General features: G+C 57.6%; 1 protein-coding gene across 4 annotated transcripts; it reads right to left on the bottom strand.

Moving 5' to 3' along the window:
* Window positions 1-1,644: 1,644 nt before the first annotated feature.
* Window positions 1,645-13,025, bottom strand: TBX1 (T-box transcription factor 1). Of its 4 annotated transcripts, none has more exons than XM_059863899.1 (9): window positions 12,142-13,025; window positions 11,710-11,835; window positions 10,091-10,550; window positions 6,778-6,879; window positions 5,223-5,394; window positions 4,843-4,998; window positions 3,370-3,437; window positions 3,063-3,163; window positions 1,645-2,320 (listed from the first exon to the last, which is right to left on the bottom strand). In XM_059863899.1, exons 2-9 carry the CDS (start codon window positions 11,741-11,743, stop codon window positions 1,884-1,886), a joined length of 1,530 nt encoding a protein of 509 aa, XP_059719882.1. In that variant the 5' UTR covers window positions 11,744-11,835; window positions 12,142-13,025; the 3' UTR covers window positions 1,645-1,883. The 4 variants fall into 4 exon arrangements, with proteins under 4 accessions (XP_059719882.1, XP_059719884.1, XP_059719881.1 ...); XM_059863901.1 differs by having other exon boundaries at window positions 10,091-10,499; XM_059863898.1 differs by lacking the exon at window positions 12,142-13,025 and having other exon boundaries at window positions 11,710-11,937.
* Between the last annotated feature and the right edge of the window lie 5,960 nt (window positions 13,026-18,985).

Raw genomic sequence — 18,985 nt, 5'->3', positions numbered from 1 at the left:
GTATCTACATTTTGCAGATATGATTCTTTGGTTGTCTTCACTTTTTTTCCTACACTGCAACTATCAAGAAAAAAAAAAGGGTTTGTATAATCTTTGAAGGAAATAATAAATATAACAACTTCATTAAACATTTGACCAAAGCTTTGGCACTAATCAGTTTACAGATAACAAATCATACTGAAAACTCTGAAATAACAGCGGCAAAGCAATAGCAATAGAGCACATCTGAGAGCCATTTCCCACTGACTAATAATAAGCACAAGGCTATTTTACATCAACCTTTCTGAGAACATTATGCTTTAGTCAGACATTAAGAATCTCACAATTCACTGCAAATGTCAAATAAAATACATATTTCTTGTACAAGTCTTTTTTTATGGATCCAGATATATTTTTTTAACAGAAAAAAATACATAAAATATTCATGGTAGCCTGTATCCCTTCTTAAACCTTTCCAAAAAGGTTTTGGAAGCCCAAAGCCCACTGCCAGAGACAAAATAAACATTGCTATTAACACTGCCACCTGCACAAGGGAAAGAACATGTTTGAAAGAGTTTGTAATGAAAATGCACAAACATGGACGAATAGATAACTTTAAAAGAAATAACCTCCCTCTTTTAATTGAGTCATGTGGAAGAAATCAGGAAAGTGTTCATAATACTGTATACCAACACAGCTGAGGAGCTGCTCAATACCTTCTCTGAACACAAAGGAACTGCCTTCGGTGAGAATCTGACAAAAACACAAGCCAACTATTCAAAACACATCACTGGAGAACTCTGATGAACAGGGCCATCTTTTCAGCAGTAAGGAACGACTACTGAATGAAGACACTAAAGGAAAAAGTACTTACCAGCATTAAGAGGGAAGATGCAGCAAGCAGGAAATGCAGAATAGATGCTTTAGAACTACTGCAGTTTGGGTGAGCCAAATATAAGGGGTGAACTAGTCAGAAAAAAACCCTGAAGTCCCTTTAAAAGGCACCTCCATGAGAGAGTATTCAATAGCTCAGGAAAGAATGCAGGAAGGCAGAACTGTGTGAGGCTGCCTGGGAAGCAGGTGGGAAACACACAGCCTGAAATCTGCAGATATTCCCCAGGCTGCTTTTTAAAATTTTGCAGGTATTGTCGGGCAAACACAGCTGCACGTGCCTGTGCTCTTGGCCATAGGCCCTTCTCAACAGCTCCAGAAAATGCTGCTATGGGTAAGGCATCCCAGTGAACCCCAAAACTTAAAAATGGGTCAGGGCCGGAGGAGAAGTGGGAAATTTGTTCTGGCAGTGAGGATTCAAAGCACTCTCTTAAACTAAACTCTGCTTCCCCAAGAATTTCCTCAAAGAACCACCTGAGCCACCTGTGAACCAGCCTCCGGTGTGCCCCGGGTTGGGAAAGACTGACACCGACAAGTGCAGGAGGACGCACGGCTCACGGCCGGCCCCACAGCCCCTGCTCGGTGCTCACGTACAGGCCCCGTGGGCACCGCCAACACCGGCGCTAACACCAAACCTCCATCAGAAGACCAGGCGGGCGAGTGAGAGGGGACAAGTCACTTCACCGCTGCCGCCTCACCGTCCTCCCACCGCATCCCAGCCGCCCGACGGTCCTCGGTGCCCGGCACGAACGGAGGCGCGGGAGAACAGAGAGATAAGGACATATGGCTTCATTTATCAAAGTGCAGCCGCGGGTCACACCGCGATGGAGCTCCCGGCACCGCCACCCTCACAGCCCCCACAGGGCGGGGCGCAGGGCGGGGCCCGGCTGCCGGCGATTGGGCTGTCTGGCTGTCGATCAGGTCAAGCTGGCCAATCAGCTCACTCGTAAGGCGGGAGGTGGGGGAAAGGCGGGAAGGGGGAGGGCGGTGTCTCTCGTGCCGCCGGTGCCCCGTTACCGGGGCCCGTAGTCGTAGCCGGCGGGTGCTCCGGCCGGCGAGTACATGTTCGCGGCCGCCGCTGCCGCAGCCGCGGCGTTCATGTGGTGGTGATGATGGTGGTGGTAGCTGTGCCCGCGGATGCTGGGGAGGGGGTAGGGGGCGGGCCGGCTCTTCGCCCCCAGGTAGTGGTCGTAGGCGGCGGCCGCCGCCGGCGGGTACTTGTAGGGATGGTGGTGCAGCGGCTCCGACGCGGCGGGCTCCAGGCGCAGTTCGTGGTGCGGCGGGCTGGGCCGGCCGCCGCCCGCCCCGGCCAGCGGCACCAGCCCGCCTCCTCCGCCCGGCAGCGCCGGGCTGAGCACGCGGGACATGAGCTGCTGGTGCGCGGCCTCGGCCTGGTGCAGCGCCGTCCCGCCTGCCTCCCGCTCGAACTCCCGCCGGCTCTCGGCAGCATCTACGGGGGCAACAGAGTCAGTGCGGCCGCGCCCGCGGGAGCGCATCCGCACACACGGGGAAGAGGCGCGCGAAGGGAAGAGCGGGGCGTGCAGCAGCGGCATGCGGCAGGAACGGGGCTGGCGGGACGGGACCTTCTGACTGCGATAAATGGAGTTGAGTTGACTGACAAGCTGGTACACGCCTGACATTTTTGCAATTGTGTAACACTAAACAAATACAGACTTCCCTTTATTTTGCAGGCCCGGTGTGCGTTGGAAGAAAGGCCTTCGGTTGTCTTTGCAGTTGTTTGCTCTGGGTAATGGAAAAGCAGTCAATGGGCAGAGGTGCTGTTCGACCTGACTGCAGCTCCTGAATGGAGTGGGTTGGCCCCAAGCACACTGCCGAGGGGCATTAAAAGGGCAATGCGAGAAGGAACCTGCGGCCAGCACTGCATCTCTGCCTGAAAAGCTGAGTTTGTTGCTAAAAAGTGGAAAATGGGATACTAAAGGCAAGGGGCAGTGTTTTTTTAAAGCAGCAAATTTTCTTAAGCACACAACAGCAAATGTTGAAGTCCAAGGAAGAATGAATTAGGCTATGAAGGCAGGTATTTTTCTTTAAAAAATAAGCGATAGGAAAAGCTCATTAGCAATGGGGCTGTGCACCAGCTTGGCAAGTAAGGCTGGCCCCAAGCATGCATGCACAGGCTGTGCAGGCCAACAGGGCCTGGGAGATGGGCTGGCCTGGCCACTGGGGGCTCTCACCTTTCTCTGTCCCATTCTGGTGGGCTGGGGAAGAGACTGGATTCCGGGATCTGGCAAAAGCGCTCATGAGAGGAAGAGGCCCTGGCCTGTGGTTCCTGGGCCTGGAAGAGGAAGGGGAGAAGTGATACAGAGCTGATGGTCCAACAGAATGAGCAGTTTGAGTATTATCTCTCTAAGCTGCAGCTGGCAAATGGGGCCCAATACAGTGTCCCCCTCCATGAAACCCTTGTGCAAATGTAAGCTGGGCAGATACACATGAAATAGGGTGAGTGGGGTATTGCCATAACCAATAAAAGCATATCCTTACCAGTCCTCAGGGTCACAGTCTCTGAATCCCTTGGCAAAAGGGTTGCTTGCAATCTTCAACTGCGTGATCTGTAAAGAGAAGTGGCAAAATGTCTCAAAGCAGCACACAGGGCTCCCTGGCCAAACAGTGAGTGTGTCTCTGAGCAGGCTTTGGGACTCAGCAGTGCTTGGTGTAACAGAGAGGATCCAGGTGGTTGGTGGAGCCAGGGTGTTCACTGCCACAGAGCAGAAACATGTGCTTTCCCTCTGTTAGAAAATGTGGGCTAACGTGCTACCTAATATGAGTTCAAGGTGAAGGGAGAGGCAGTCTGAGTCGGCTGCAAAATCTGAGTAAATGCACTTGTAAGAAAATGCCACATTATATGGGTCACCACTGGAGCAGTTAAGACAAATCACTGGATAAATCATACTTATGTATTTATTTAGTTCGCCAGGGAGAAGGCAGGACATTTTCTATATTTAAGCAAATCCACGGATAAAGTATGTGATTGTGAGTTTCCGGAATGGGTTGAAAAACAAACTTTAAGCCCCTCAGTGACAGTTCCAGCCTTAGAGGTCAAACTGATAGAAAGCAGGAGAGAAAGAGCAGCTGTCCGGAGCCATCAGGCAAATGCCAGCCGGGGAGGGACTCCAGAGCCCCTTAAAGGCACAGCCTTTCTCTGGCCTCGCCACCTCCACCGGGGCGGGGTGGGGCCCGACCAAAGCATCCCGGAGAGAACTCAGGTCAATTTGTTCGGAGCCACTGCAGAGGGTGACACTTGCGCCGGTTCCTCAGGGACAGCCCTGGGACACAGCCCCGGGACACAGCCCTCCGCGGCATCGTCGCGGAGCGGGGCCGTTCGGAGCAGCGCTGAAAAGACCCCGCTATGAAATCGTATTTCCACTCGCTGCTGGGATTCCGGCTCTTTACATTATACTGATGCGATTTAAAGGAGCAATTGGATTAACTGCTTCTCAGAGATCTGCATTAAATTGGAGTGGGAGTGTTGTGTTTCGTTTTGTTTCGTTTTTAACGTATAATTGTATTCTGAGGAGAGACAGACTGCTACGAACTTAAAGCAGTAAAATCGCAGATTTATCCAAACAAATTGTGAGTGACATTTCACAGCGGGAAGCCTGTAGTTCCCCCACTAGCCCCGGTCTCGGCTTTACATAGGTAATGAAGTCCCCCGGGCGGGGGGAAGCTGGCGATGGGGCTAGAGCCCACGTCGCTTCCTCGGCATACACCGATGCAGTTCGGCGCAGCTCCCCGGCTATCGGGTTCCTACCGCTGCCCGGAATGGGTTTAGCAGATGGGGAGAAGGCGGGAATACCCCCAGCCATCCCCGCCGCCGCCGGACACCGGCAGCCCGGCCTCCAACCCCGGAGCCGGACGAAGGGGCTGAGCCAGCACCGGATGCACCCGCACCCATGGTACCTCCGGGGCTACCCCAACCCCCACTTTCTGTTGCCCCGAGCTCCGCTGCTGCCTCACCCGGTGGTTCTGGTAGGCGGTCACTGCCGTGAAGCGCGTCTCCTCGAAGACGAAAGTTTTGAAGTTCTCCTCCGCGTATTTCTCGCTGTCTTTCCGGGGGTCCACGTAGACCACGTGAAAACGCGGCTGGTATCTGTGCATGGAGTTCAAAATGATCTGAATGATAAAACGAGCAAGGAGACAATAACTGATCCAGGCGGAGCATGGAGAGAGGATAGCGCAGCCCCGGCCCTGCCGGCTCCACTGCCCGGGACAGCCGCGGGGCTGGGGCAGAGCCCCTGGGGAGGGGCGCGGGCAGGGTCACCCCACGGGAATCACAGCGCGGGGAGTTCCCACCCCGTGCAGCCCCGTGTTGGACATATTTTCCCGGGAACACTTACATGCCCGTTGTCATCCAGCAAATTGTTGGTCAGTTTGAGCTTATCGAAGGAAACTATCTGCTTCATCCACTGCGCCCCTTTGGCCGGGGAGTCCGGGTGGTAGTGGACTCTCCCGGGGGTGGCGGGGTCGGCTTTGCCAGCCACCAGCCAGGAGGAACTGTGGAAGGCGTACCTGCGGGAGGGAAAGGCACCCTCAGCCGCGGCCCGGGGGGCTCCCGCCCGCATCCCTGCAGCGCTGCTCCGAACGAGTGCAGCACCGCGCTCCGCAGAACCCGGCCCGGGACGGTTCCTCTGGCCCACAAAGGGGGAAGCACCGCCTCTCCATCATTCCCGCTTCCCACGAGAGGAACGAGCTCTTTCCCGCAGCCAGAATTGCTGCGGAGGGGATATACTATTTTATCACGTCAGCGATGGAACTGTCGTGAGAGAAATCTGCAGGATGGAGGAAATTTATGGCTACCCGTGTAGATTTGGGAGAGAAGCCACAAAAGCCTCCCCCTTCCTCTAAAAAAAAAAAGGGTGAAAAAAAGCCCTCTATATAGTAATATTCTTGCTTTAAGTGAAGAGTGGAAAGTTGTGTATAGATTAATAGCAGGTTCTGAATTTAGCAGTCTCGTTTCATTCTTTCAAAGTACATATTCAACAGTAACATTTAAAACAGAGAAACCAATCTTCTATACACGTGTTTACTTTAAAAGCCAGTGTTTGCACAGGGGGAATTAGACACCATTGGACCTGAGCAGAAACATTACTTTTTAAAGATATACTCAATTGGATGTTATATATCCTACTTCCCTTGACAAGCAAACATTTCTAGGACGCCCTGAGAATTTGGATATCTGTCTAAATATTTATATATTGGACCCTGCGATTCCTATGCGGGCTGCCTGCTCGGCGTCTTGATCTGAAGCTAAATACATAATGCGCTTTTCACTGTCTTAAAATTAAAGGGGCTCCAAACCAGACCGCATCACTGCCTTGTGAGTCGACAGTTTCTACGGCCTTCCTACACTGCCACTGGAAACAAGGGCAGGGTTTTGTGGCTTGGGTGGCTGGTGCCATTCCAGAGCACAAAACTCACTCTCTTCACCCAAGCACCCAGGAAGCTCCCCAGCTTCGGGACATGTGCTGAGGGGCTATAGCATTCAAGGAGCACCGAGGGGATTTTCGTTAAGCGGCAAAGGGTGTTTGATGTGGAGCAGTACGACAAGGAGAGCTTTTCTGGGCAGGACAAGGCAGCTCTTGCCCTGTGCCCTGTGGAAACCTGCCCTTCTGCCCATGCTGGACAGGTCCCGGCCACCTGAGAGCCTGGTGAGGAGGCCAAGGGGGCCCTGCGGTCCCGTGCAGCTGCTCCTGGCCCCAGACTTGTTGCAAGGGTGTGAAAGAGACCCCAGGTCAGCCACATCCCGTGTCCCCTCCCTGTCTCACACCGACAGGTGTCACGCCCAGGGGCACATCCCTGAACCCCCAGAGGACAGGAGCAGAGGGTGGGCAGTGACCCACCAGCCCCTACAGCTCCAAGTACCGCGAGACAAGCCAGGCATTTGTTACTTGCCGGTATCTCTTGTCATCCACCGGGACGAAATCCATGAGGAGCATGTAGTCAGCCATAGGGTCCATCCCAAATATCTTCACCTGGAAGGTGGGGAACATGCGCCTGGCACAGAGAGGAGAGAGAAGTGCTACATTGAGGAGCAGCAGGGAGCCCCGAGGGGCTGGCACGGGTCTCTTGCCCTCCAGCTGCTCCAATACCCTCCCAGTTGTGATGATAAGCCCCCTTGCAGAAACCGCTGGCCGAAGGAAAAGGCAGATACGCCCAAGCTGCATGGGGAGACTGGCTGCCATGTTCCCCAGCCCTCGGCAGCATCCCGAAAGTCAAGCCGGAGGTCCTGCCTCTCCTGCTGGCTCTGGGACCGTTCATGTCAGACACCCGAAATGCCCCAACGAGGCGGAAAGGAGAGGACAGGGGAAATAAGAGCATCCTCAACCTTTGCTATGGGGAGATCAAGTGAAAATAATTTCTTCCCTGTGGTTTCCCCATCATTTTAGCTGACCTGACTGGAGGCAAATGCAAGGTATTACCCTGTCTGTGGACCCGCACTCAAACTCGGGAGTCTCAGGCAGCCTGTGGGGGTCAAATCTAAAAACTCCAGCAAACGACACGAGGTGATCGAGTTCCACCTGTGCAGCTTCTGTACCCACCAAACTGCGCCCGTTTGAAAGCAGTAGTTACAGCAACAGCCCCTCGGGCCAGCGGGAGACCTCTCCCAGTTCGGAGGGGCAAACGCTCCCACTCGGTGGGCAAGGGCTAGAGGGCGACGGGGATGTCCCAGAAAGCCCCGTCCCGGATCCACTTCATTGCATGAGCCCGGTCGGGCTCCCGCTCCCCGCACCTTTGCGGAACGAAAAGGGGTGCGGAAAGGAGCCCAGGGCTCCGGAGTTGGGCAGGCCAGCCCCCGCGGCTGCTCCCCCGGTTCTTCTCCGCGCAGGCCCCCGGCGACCCAAAGCTAAGCCGAAACGTGGATCCCACACTCAGGGAGGGCACGATTCCTTCGGGGGCCTGCAGTACAAATGCGATCGGCGGTGGGCTAAGGGAAGGGGCCGGGACGGTCCACCCGTCCCTCCCTCCTGCATCTGCACACACGGGGACCAGGGCCTCGCCCGCAGCTCCCCCGGCGGGACACGCCGAAGAAGTGCCCTGGTGTCGGGGCTCGTTATGGCTTTGTTTTGTTTTAAAGAATAGTAGACAAAGCGAGCAACTATAGGCAATATTTCGGGAAGGGTGTTTGCAGCCGTTGAAAAACCAAAGCCCCAGTCGCCCCCTGAACAAACAGCCCGATCAAACCCGGACACAGAGAGCCCCCCCCCACGGCTCGTTCTCAGGGCACACGGCCGGACCTGTTCTGTGCCCCTTCTCCCCCCTGAGGGGCGATGGGTCAGCGCGCCTCTGGCTCCGCAGCTCTTCCACATCGGGCCCAGCACTGCCGGGCTGCATCGGGATCAGGCAGCTACGTCTCCCTCTCCGTAAGGCTTCAGCAAACTCTGGAGGACGTTTTCAGTCGCTCCCTCTGTTATTATTATTTTGAAACATGTAAAAGCCCCCATTAGCTCCAATTCCGGTGTTTCTTGTTCTAAAACTTTGTTTTAAAACAAACAACCTGAGATGATAAGACCCATCTAGACAAACAGCAGGGCCAGCCCAGAGGAGCTGGAAGAGAATAGGCTTTGCAGCGCCTTCCCCGAGCCTTTTCCTGCTGGTTGTACCTCGTTTTCTCCTGTTTTTACTCGCTTGTCTGGAGTTTCGACTGTGTCATAAAGTAAACGAAGAAAAGAGTGGGAGAAAAGCCCCCGATTCAATTCGAATTGGTTAATTTCCGAAACCTTTTGAAACGGGACATTTGCAATCTTTTCGCTCTTCTTGGAGAGCTAAGAAAGCCAGATCGAAGAACTCCTGTTTGCAGAGAGCCTCCGCCTGGAGCCTGAACGACCTTTTCCGCTAAGGAAAGCAACGCCGAGCCCGGCGCCGGGCTCAGGGGCCGCGGCCGGAGACAGCGGGCTGTGCGACCCGGCGTCGGGGCAGGCACCGTCTGCGGGAAATTCCCCCCGGGTCCCGCAACGCAGTGCCGGCTGCTTTTGCACCGGGTACTACGGTGATTGTTTTATTTTAGGAAATTGCTAATATTAAAAAAAAAAAAAAAAACAAAAAAAACCCAACCAAACTCAAAAGGCAACTGCGTACATGTAAGTATGTCTCTTTTTTTTCTTCTGCACTTTCGGGACCCTCAAAATCGCTGACGGAAGAGCGGGAGCGCACGGCCGCGGTCACAGCTCTTGCCAGACCGTTCGGAGCGGAGTCCGACCCTCTCCCCCGGCCGGCCACACCGCCGCAGTCAGCCCCGGGGCGAACTGAGAGCAAGCAACGGGGGATTCCTTAATTTGTTTGTTTTTCTTTTCTCCCCCCCTCCGCCGAATCGCTTTAAACCAAGGGAAGACTCAGAACCTGGACAATTCGCAGCTCTGCCGGAGCCTGGCGGGGAAAGCCTCGTAGCTCTGCCCGAGCCGCCGCGGCCGCGGCGCTTCCCGGGGATCTCCATTAAATGCAGTAACTAACAACTGTAATTGGGACTCCTCTTCCCCCCATATGTTTTGCTCGTTCCTAACGCGATCGCATCAGCCGATTTCTTTGTTCCCTGCCCAGGAGCGGGGTCCTGGCCCCGGAACCGCGCCGCGGCGGTCGGAGCAGAGCTGAGAGGAGCCGCGTTCAGCCGGGCTCGTTACTCGATAATCGGGAAATGCAACAGCCCTGGAACACGTTTCAAGGTGCAGAATTAGGGTCTGTTCGCGTCTGCGCCGGAAGGAAAACATCTGCCCGTGCTAAGAATGTATTTAGCAGGTTTTGCACGGTTTGCGTATTGTTTTTCCCCTTCCCCCGAATCGTTGCTGTCCGCCCCGGGAATACACACCGTCCTCCGTAAACACGGATCAAAGTCCCGTGTAGGGTCACAACCGAAGGCGCCCGGAGGAGCACAGCGCCCTTTTAAGCAGGAGTGAAACCCAGTGCCCTGCCTGCCGTCCTCCGCACGCCTTCGCCGACAGCCCGCAGCAGCAGCCGCGCGTTCTTCCACAGCACCGAGGCCTTCGGGCCGCAAGAGCTCGCAGATTTCGCCCCAGGAGAAGCGCAAGGATCAAATGACGGCGACCGCCGGGCCGGGTCGCTCCGCGACTCGCCCTTGGGCAGCAGCTTCAATCTCCCCCCAAACTGCGAATTCAACCACTCGCACCGAATTCTCCCGCCCCGACTGGCCTGGGTGCCCGGGTCCGGAGGGAGCGGCTGGAGAGCCGGGGCCGCTCGGGAGCTCCGCACTGACCTGCCTGCTTTGGTGACGATCATCTCGGTGCCCAGCTGATTGAACTCGTCCCACAACGCCTTCATCTCTAGTTGGACGCTCACGTTGGCCACCTTCGGGTTCTTCTTCACCGGCGCCTTGGCCGCTGCGGCCGCCCCCGCAGAGCAGCCCGAGACTGCGGCCGGCCCCGCAGCGGCTCCACCGGCGCCCTCGGGCTGCTCGGGGCCTGGGGGCGGCGGGTTGGTCCCGGCCGCCGCCGCCGCCGCCCCGCTGAAAGGGTAGCCGTGCTGGGGCGGCGGGTGCGGGTGCTGCTGAGCCGTGCAGGGCTCGTAGTGCGGCGGCTCATGCTGTCCGTACGGGTCCCCCGGGGAGGGGGAGAGGTGGTACCCCCCGGAGGCGTTCAGGCTGCTCAGGCTGTTGGCCGTGAAAGCTGCAACATCGCAAAAATGGGACAGCTGGGTGAGCCAGGGGCTGGAGATAGCTGAAATCATTCCAAAAACAAGCGGTCAGGGCTCCGCTCCGGCTCCCGCTTTCCCCCCAGCTCCGCGCCGCTCCGCGCGGCCCCCGCCTCCGCACCGGCTCCGCGGGGTGCCCTCCGCCTCCTCTCCTGCCCCGCGCCCAGCCCAGCGGGGCGCCTCCCCCTTTCCGCTTTGCTTGGCCCCAGCCCCGCTCCCCCCGGGGCAGGCGGGGAGCTCGCTGCTCCTGCTGCCTGCCTGCCTAGGCTTCTTTTTTTTTTTCCCCTTTTTTTTCTTCTAGTTTTTTTTTTTTTTTTTTTTCTTTTGCAAACCCGAGAGGTCTGCCAAGAGCCTCGGCGGTGCAAAGCCCGTGCTATCTCTGCAGGCCTCCCTCTCCACACACCACACCACTTGGGACAAAGCAAACGCCCTCCTTTCGCCCCCTCTCCAAAAAAGGGGGGAAAAACTAGAGGAGTGGGGAAACTCAGAGAAAGAAATCGGCTCTTATTTCCGTGTAGCTACGCCGCTGCAGGTAACGTCCTTCACTCTGGAGCCGCGGGGCTGCGGCCGACAGGGGAAGTCGGATCTGGCTTGGCAATGTCCCATTCCTTCCATCCCCGGACGAGAAAGTGGAAGAGGCCGGGACCAGAGCAAAGCTCCGGGTCCGCGCCGAGGAGCACCAGGACGAACCCGGCTGCGAAGCCCTCGGCCGCCGGCCCGAGAGGGCCCTGCGGCGCATGACAGGCCGCCCGGGGGAGCGGCCGGCTCCTTCGGATCCCCTCCGATGCTGAAAGGCTTCTCGAGGTCCCGGGGGTCTCTTGCGTTATTTCCGACGCAGCCCCCAAGGCCGGACAGGGGCTGCAGAGCCGGTGGAAGCCGAGCCCCGGCCTGCCGGTGCCTCAGGCACGGCCAGCGCTGTCGGGGGGTGCTTTCAGCACCTCTGAGAAGACGCGAGTCCCAGCGGCAGAGCCGTCGAATGCTGCTACCGGGCCACGGGCAATGCCTTTCTCTAAGGGAGGGCTACAGGGGCCCAGGCGTGCCGGGAGAAACCGGCTCCGCGGGCAGGCCGCGTTCCGTGCGCTGCCCCTGGCCCGGCCTCCGGCACGGGCCGCGTGAAAGCCCTCGGATACGCGGTGGCCGGTGGTCCCGTCCCCGCAGCCCTGCCGGGCCGAGCGCGGCACTCACCTTCCATGTCCCTGGTGACGGTGCTGAAGTGCATCTTCTGAGGGCGGCAGCCGGGGCGGGCGGGCGCGCTGCGGCCGCCGCGGCGCTCCTCCAGCTCTCCTTTCCCTGCTTGCTCGGCGGCGGCGACTGAAATCAGAGAGGCGATACTGAAAGCATTTGCCTTGGGAGACAGAGGGCTGTTTTCGTCCATAGGGGAGACACCAATGCAGGAGCAGCAGGCGCGGCAGCCTCCCACCACGAGCCCCCCCCCCTCCCACCCCCTTACTCCCCTCCTTTCTACCGCACCATCCAGGGAGGTGCGAAAGAGACCCCCTCCTTCCAGACGGGGGGGGAGGAGTGGGGAAGGGAAACTTAAAAAAAAAATAAATCCAACAGAAAACAACCTAAACCCTCGCCCCCCCGGGAAGGGCGTTGGGGAGCAAGAAACTTTACCGGGTCCTTTTGTAGCTAGCGCCGAGCACCGCAACGGTGGACCGAGCTCTGTCAGCCAGACGGGACCGGGGGGCAACAAATAAATAATCCCACTAATTTCTTTCCCGGGGTGTCCATTTCTCACCACCCTCCCCCTCCCCAATTCGTTCCCTACGATTTATTAATTCATTTTCTGTCTTCCCTTTCCCTCAACCACCACCTCCTGCTTCTGCCCCCCTCGTCCCCTCCTTTTCTCCTGCACGAAGGGAAAGTGTCTCCCTTATAGGCGCTTTCCCCATTCAGTGGCTGGGAGGCGTCACATGGAAGCCGGGGGTGTTTGCCTGCAGAAGTGGCGGCGACGGCGGCGAAAGCGAAGTGAAACTCCTGCCGAGACGGTGTCAAAGGGCTGGGGAGGCCCTTCCCCGCCTCCCGGGCACGGCGAGCGGCCGCCGGGGAGGGATGGGATGTGCTGCGGGGCGGGCGGAGGGGCCGGCGATGTCAATCACGGCGCCGGGAGCCGGCCGACGGGAAGGGAAGAGCCGAGCTGAGCCGAGCCGAGCCCGGCGTCACGCTGCGGATGTCCGGCACCGAGAGAAGGGATAGCTCTTTTCCTCCAGCTCGCATGCACTGCGGGGCTGGGGGCGACCCTCGGGGCTCGGTAGCCGCAGGGACCCGCAGTCTGAGTCGCCGCAACAGGCGGGGTCTGGGCACGTCAGGGTGAGCAGCGAGTGCAGGTACTACCGGCCACTTCGCTCGGATGGGACCCCCCTAGCCCTGGGCCACCAAACTCCCAAAGCGCCCGCCAGCATTCCAGCATTTCCTTCGCCAATAAAAAAAACCAAAAAGCGGAGAAAACGGAAAGCAACGAACGAGGCGGCAGGCGAGCTCCTGCTTAGCCCAGCGTGAGAGCCCGCTTCGTCGGCAGCACCTGCACGGCCCGGCTGGGCCGGGAGCCGCGCCCGGTTCCCGTCCCTGCCCCGGCGAGGACGAGGCGCTACTCACCGCCCGCTACCGGCCCCTCGGAGCGCCGCGGCGTTCCCCGGGCCCTTCTTTCGCATCGGCGCGGGGCAAGGCGACGCGCCCGCCCCGCCGGGTCCGGCCCAGCCCGGGGACCAGTACCGGTCTCGGTCCGCGCCCCGGTGCCGGTCCCTCTGGGTGGGTAGCTGCACCGAGGTCCTGGGGAATTGCCCCGACGGGGCGGGCGGAGCTGTGGGGCGCGCCGGTGGCTACCGTCGCTGTGGGGGTTGCATAACCCGAGCGATGCGCGGAGAGCCGGAGTGAGCAAGCGGGTTATATATAGCTGCCCTGTCTGTAGCCTGCGGGGCTTGATTCTTCTGTTGAAATATTATCTTTGGATGTGGTAAAAATATTTGCAGAGAAAAATCTAGACTACTCTTACATATTTGAGCATATGTTCCTGCAGCTAACGGCATAAGGGCAGAGCGTGACATGATCGGTGTTTTGTTTCTTTGCTGCTGCTGGCAGCGCGGTTCCTGGCCGGGGCAGCTTCTGTCGCGAGCTCAGGGACACGTCACGGAGAAGACAGTCCCGGTACTGACCCGTGCTGCTCACCTGGCGGCAATACAAGAAGGAGGGGAAGGGATTTCGTTTGGGCAACCCGGGGCAATATCGGAGGAAAGCGAGGAGCCGCGGGTGAGAACTCCAAGCCGCCTCCGGGAACTCAAGGGCTGATGGAAGCGGGACGCTGATGCCCCTTCCCCGCGGTATGCTTGGCTTTGGACAGCCTCTGCTCCAGGAGGAAAGAAAATATTCCCCCTGGAAATTAAGAAAAAATCCGAAACCAATGCCCCAGCAGAGTTTGGGGTGGCAGCCCCTGCCTTAGTTGCCCGCACCGTTTCCCACGTTTATTCCTTTCTCCTTTCCTGCTCCTTACATAAAACTCCAGCTGTAAGGGACGCCAAGTCGGGGACAGCCCGGGCGTGGACCGGTCCCTCGGCCTGTCCAGCCGGCCGGCGTAGTCGGGTTTGAGTGGTGTCTACCAGGAACAGAGGACCCGCCGGGAATCGTTGTCACCTGGGCGGCAGCGGAGCGGGTCCTCGCCAAATGGTGGGGCTGAAGCCTCGAAACCCCAAATCCCTGAGAGCAGACCCCGCCGCCCCGCTCCCACATCCCCTGCCTGGCTTCGCAGACACGCGGGGTTCCCACACGCGTGAGCGGCGCTGGGCGGAGCTGAGACAATGGAGGGGGAGACCAACCCTGTCTGCCCGCAGGGACAGAGCCCACCCGAGGGAGAGGGTGGCACGGCGCTGTACAGCGAGCGGAGTCGACCCCTTTCCTGCACCCCGAAAAGGGCCCAGAGGTCGCATTTGACAGAAGTCCCGAGGACGCACGTTCCCGTTCCTCGTCCGCCCCTCATCAGCGGAGCGCCGCAAAGCGCATCCAGTCTCGACGCGGGGTTGCTAAGCCCGCCGTTAGCCATTACTGCTGTGCCCCTGGCTCTGTATTCGTCCAGAGGACGGGTGTGTTTGTTAGGATCGAGCCCAGAGGTTCTGCTCCCCGCAGCTCACACTTCGCCCGAGCAGGTGGGAGGAGAGGTCGAGGCTGTCCCGCCGCCTCTCCTCCGAAACGGCTCCGCGGTGAGAAAACGCCAAGAGCTCGATGCGGAAGAAGGGTTGGGGCATCTCTCCCCCTTCTTCCTCATCCTCCGTGGACACACATCTGCTTCGTCCCGGAAAGATGTAGCCTGATGGCTCAAAAGCCTGTGGTGGCACCGAGGAATGCAACGCGCGGCAACGACTCGCGCATTCCCCACGACGGCAACCCCCAAGTCCCGGGACGGCCCCGAAGCCGAGCATCGCCGTGTCCCTGCCGCTCCACCACCTTTCCCGACGCCCCCCGCGATAAACATCCGCTGGAACCCCCTTCCCTGTCTGGGCCCCGCACCCCATCATCCCCCAGACCTTTCAGGCGAGGCGGACACCAGTGGCTGCTGCCTTCGTCGTCCCTCGCAGGGGACTCCCTGCCGGCACCGTTCCTCACGGGCCGGGCTATGTGTCCCTGGTCAGACACACCGAGCCATGGCCCTGCTGCTGCAAAGGTGCCCAGGTCCCCCAAGCCGGGTTCCCCCGCGCACCCCGAGCCCAGGCTGTGATACAGGAGCGTCGCGGCCCCGATGGCCTGTCCCCGCGCCCCAGAGGCCTGGCTGGGGACACAGCCCCACTGTGCCGCCTTCCCTCTGTCCGCCCTTCGCACTCACCCCTCCGCCAGCATCTCTCCACTCGTCCCTCCCGCGATCCCTCCTTTCTGCCCGCTCCCCCGGCCCTTGCCCGGCCCCCGCCGCCTCTCCCGCCCCCAACCTCTGCACCCCGGCTGGCCCCTGGCGAGCTCGGGCTTTCGGAAAGGGTGGGGGGGGCGTGGGGGGGGGGGGGGGGCGCAGACTCTGCAGGGGAGCTGGGGGCCTGGGCCTCGCACGGGCTCGGCTCGGCTCGGCTCGGCTCGGCTCGGCTCGGCTCGGCTCGGCCTTAGCACGACAGCCCCGGCTCCCCGCTGAGCCGTGGGGCAGCAAATAACTATCGGGGAGGACAACCAGCAACGAGCCGGGGCCGGGACCCCGCGGGGCCGGGAGGCGCCCCCCGGATTCCGCGCACCAGCAGCGCACGGGCCGTGCCTCCGCACGCTGCTCGCAGGAACAGCCCAGCGGCGCAGCCCCGGGCGGCCTCCGACGGCCGGCCCGGGAGAGAGAGAACCCCGCGGGCCCCGCCGCAGCAGCACCGCCCGTGCAGCACGGGAAAGGCTGAGGCTGCCTCGCTGGTGTGGTGATTGTGCTGGAGAAAAACAAAGATTCGTAGGGGTTCAAACTAACGGGAACCGCGGACGTTTACGGATTCGTTGTAAGGGTGGAAATAAAGAGGACACCGGGGGACATTTCGGCAGGTGAAAAAAGCCTGAAGTTCCTGCGGGTCCCAGGAAAAAACGGGGATTTTCTGCCGTTTAATTTGAGGACCGTTATCGATGAGTACTTTTCTTATATTTACAGCTACCCTCGTTATTATTCCGACTACGGCGACTATTAGCATGATTTTGCAACTGACGTGTGTACCGAAATAAACGAATGTCTTAAAAAAAAAAAAATCAAACTCGTGAACCACGTCTCACCGAAAAAGACAGACAGTGAAATAGAAAATAAGGCAAAACAGACGAAAGAAAGATAGATAAGAAAGAAAGAAGAAGAAAGAAAGAAAGAAAGAAAGAAAGAAAGAAAGAAAGAAAAAGAAGAAGAAGAAGATGAAAGGAAAGGAAAGGAAAGGAAAGGAAAGGAAAGGAAAAGGAAAGGAAAGGAAAGGAAAGGAAAGGAAAGGAAAGGAAAGGAAAGGAAAGGAAAGGAAAGGAAAGGAAAGGAAAGGAAAGGAAAGGAAAGGAAAGGAAAGGAAAGGAAAGGAAAGGAAAGGAAAGGAAAGGAAAGGAAGAAGAGAAGAGAAGAGAAGAGAAGAGAAGAGAAGAGAAGAGAAGAGAAGAGAAGAGAAGAGAAGAGAAGAGAAGAGAAGAGAAGAGAAGAGAAGAGAAGAGAAGAGAAGAGAAGAGAAGAGAAGAGAAGAGAAGAGAAGAGAAGAGACAACGGAAAGACAGCCAAACGGATAAAGACGAACGAACGAAAAGTCAGGCAGGGAGAGCCCGAGCTCCTCGGCAGCCGCTTTGCCCACCGGAGCGGTTTGGGCTGGGGGCATTGGCACCCACGGCCCGGCGCCAGTCGCCGTCCCTGCACGGGACCCCGCGGGGTCCGCCGGGCTTCACTGCCCCTCCGCAGCTCCCTGGTTTCTCCGTGCCGCCGGGTGCCGAGCGGGGGTTTCACCCGCCTGGCCCGTCCGGCGGCGGCGCGGCAGGTGCGCGGCCCCGCGCAGCGCGGCTCGGCCCCCGGCGGCGGCAGCCGCGGGCGGCACCGGGCACCTGAGAGCGCAGGGCAGCGGCGTCTGCACAGCAACCGTGCTGTGCTCCGCCGGTGGGCGTCTGAGAGAGGGGAAGAGAAAAGAGAAAAGAGAAAAGAGAAAAGAGAAAAGAGAAAAGAGAAAAGAGAAAAGAGAAAAGAGAAAAGAGAAAAGAGAAAAGAGAAAGGAGAAAAGAGAAAAGAATAAGAAAGAGGAAAAGAAAAGAAAAGAAAAGAAAAGAAAAGAAAAGAAAAGAAAAGAAAAGAAAAGAAAAGAAAAGAAAAGAAAAGAAAAGAAAAGAAAAGAAAAGAAAAGAAAAGAAAAGAAAAGAAAAGAAAAGAAAAGAAAAGAAAAGATATCCAAATGGAATAATTGTTTTATAACCAGCTCAATCCTCATGAACAACGGTGGTTTTCATGCTAATAGACAGTGATGTGTCAGTGAAAACTGGGACTTGTGGGACCCCATGGGCTGCCTGACTGATGAGCATGGTGGGAGTCAGTGGGGCTCCATAGAGTCCAGGGGAATGGGACTGGGCTCCCATATCTCTCACTTTCCCCACACCTCCCACTGGCTCCTGCTTGCCAGCCTTGGCTCCATGTTATTTGCCATGGGGATTTCAGGCTGCTTTTACAGGGTCACTTGCCTGCAGATCCCAATGTAGAGATCACGCACGGGGAAATTCTCAGAAATAAAACTGTCAGCCACTCTCTTCCAGCACACAGCCGGTGGAGTTTCTCCCTTTCCCCTCTTTTTTGTTTTACTTCTCCTGCCCCACCCCCAGGCCCCCACCCTGACAACTGCTCGTACTTCTCCAGTGAGATATCCATACTCTCCTGCAGTGCAGCTGCCCTGTGTGGTCCACAGTTTGGGGCTATAAAGTTTTTGGGACCCTTGCCCAGCCCCAGAATGCAGAGCTCCATTGAGTGCTCCCGGGGTGGCCAGGGCAAGGGGACCTGACAGTTGGGATCATTGCCTGGAGCTCTGCCAGGAGCAACCCTTGCTTATCTGGTTTTGAGTGTACCAGGACCCACCTCTAAAACCAGTCACTCTCTGTCACTCCTGTCCTCATTACTGTTCATTAATGCTGTCAAAAAGCTCTGCATGGGGATGCTACTATGCTGCCTGGGGCTGACACACACATCTGTTGCTAAGAGGTGTGAGAGAATTAGTGCCCATCCCCTCCTGCCTGGGGAAGCTCTTGTCCAGCTGCCTGTGCTCCCTGGGTGCAGGGAAATGGGGCTGCAGATACAGGGTAATGAGGTGCTATTAGTTTGAAAGAAGGATTCCCCCCACACCCCAGAGTACTGAGGTGCCAAAAATGGCTTAGTAGAAATGTGTGCATTATCGCTGCACAAATTTGGGGAAGAGGGGGTGAGAAGTCCCAAAAAGAAGAGAAGGACACTGTTGCTATCTGCATAAAAAAGGGAAAGCAGCTGCCTCACTGCTTCTTGCTAGATCCCTTCTGTGGAGCCAGAGTCAATTTCAAGCCATCCAGTTGCAGCCGTGTTGCTAGAGGGAAGGTCAGGCATTTATCCACAACTCGCTTGTGGTTGTTGCATTGAAGGTTTATATTCACTCAGTGCCACTGCAGCATCCTGTGCAGCCATTTATTTTGGCTAAAGGCAGCCTGGTTCTCACTTGGATGCAGTCTCTGAGTCCTGACCCACACAGGCACTGTGTGCCAGCAGAGCTGCTGTGGCTGTGCAGGTTGTCTGTGTGTGCCTTCATTGCCACACAGGGAGGCCCAGATGGTTCCATCCCACAAGAGGCTTCAGTTAGATGAGGACTGTCCTTGCACGGAGGGGAGGCCATTGCAGAGCTCAGTCACTGTCAGGACATATGGTGTCCTGCAAAGCTCCCTATTTGCAGCTTCTGTAGACTGTCCTGTAAGGATTTTTTTCCTTGAAAGAACTTTTCTACTTTTCTGTTAGGCCAGTAAAATAGCCAGGACATTCCTTGTTGTTCTACCTTGTCTCGTG

This window comes from Haemorhous mexicanus, chromosome 19 (assembly GCF_027477595.1).
Source record: "Haemorhous mexicanus isolate bHaeMex1 chromosome 19, bHaeMex1.pri, whole genome shotgun sequence".
Lineage (NCBI taxonomy): Eukaryota > Metazoa > Chordata > Aves > Passeriformes > Fringillidae > Haemorhous > Haemorhous mexicanus.
Note: the sequence above shows the minus strand (reverse complement) of the source record. Positions and strands in the feature narration are given on the sequence as shown.

Excerpts from the sequence above, each read along its gene's own strand:
- TBX1 (XM_059863898.1), bottom strand. The coding sequence starts at position 11,899 with ATGGACGAAAACAGCCCTCTGTCTCCCAAGGCAAATGCTTTCAGTATC. Across the intron at positions 5,395-6,777 it reads GTGGATGACAAGAGATACCG|GTACGCCTTCCACAGTTCCT; the intron begins GCAAGTAACAAA and ends TCCCTCCCGCAG. Across the intron at positions 3,438-4,842 it reads CCGCCTACCAGAACCACCGG|ATCACGCAGTTGAAGATTGC; the intron begins GTGAGGCAGCAG and ends TTCTCTTTACAG.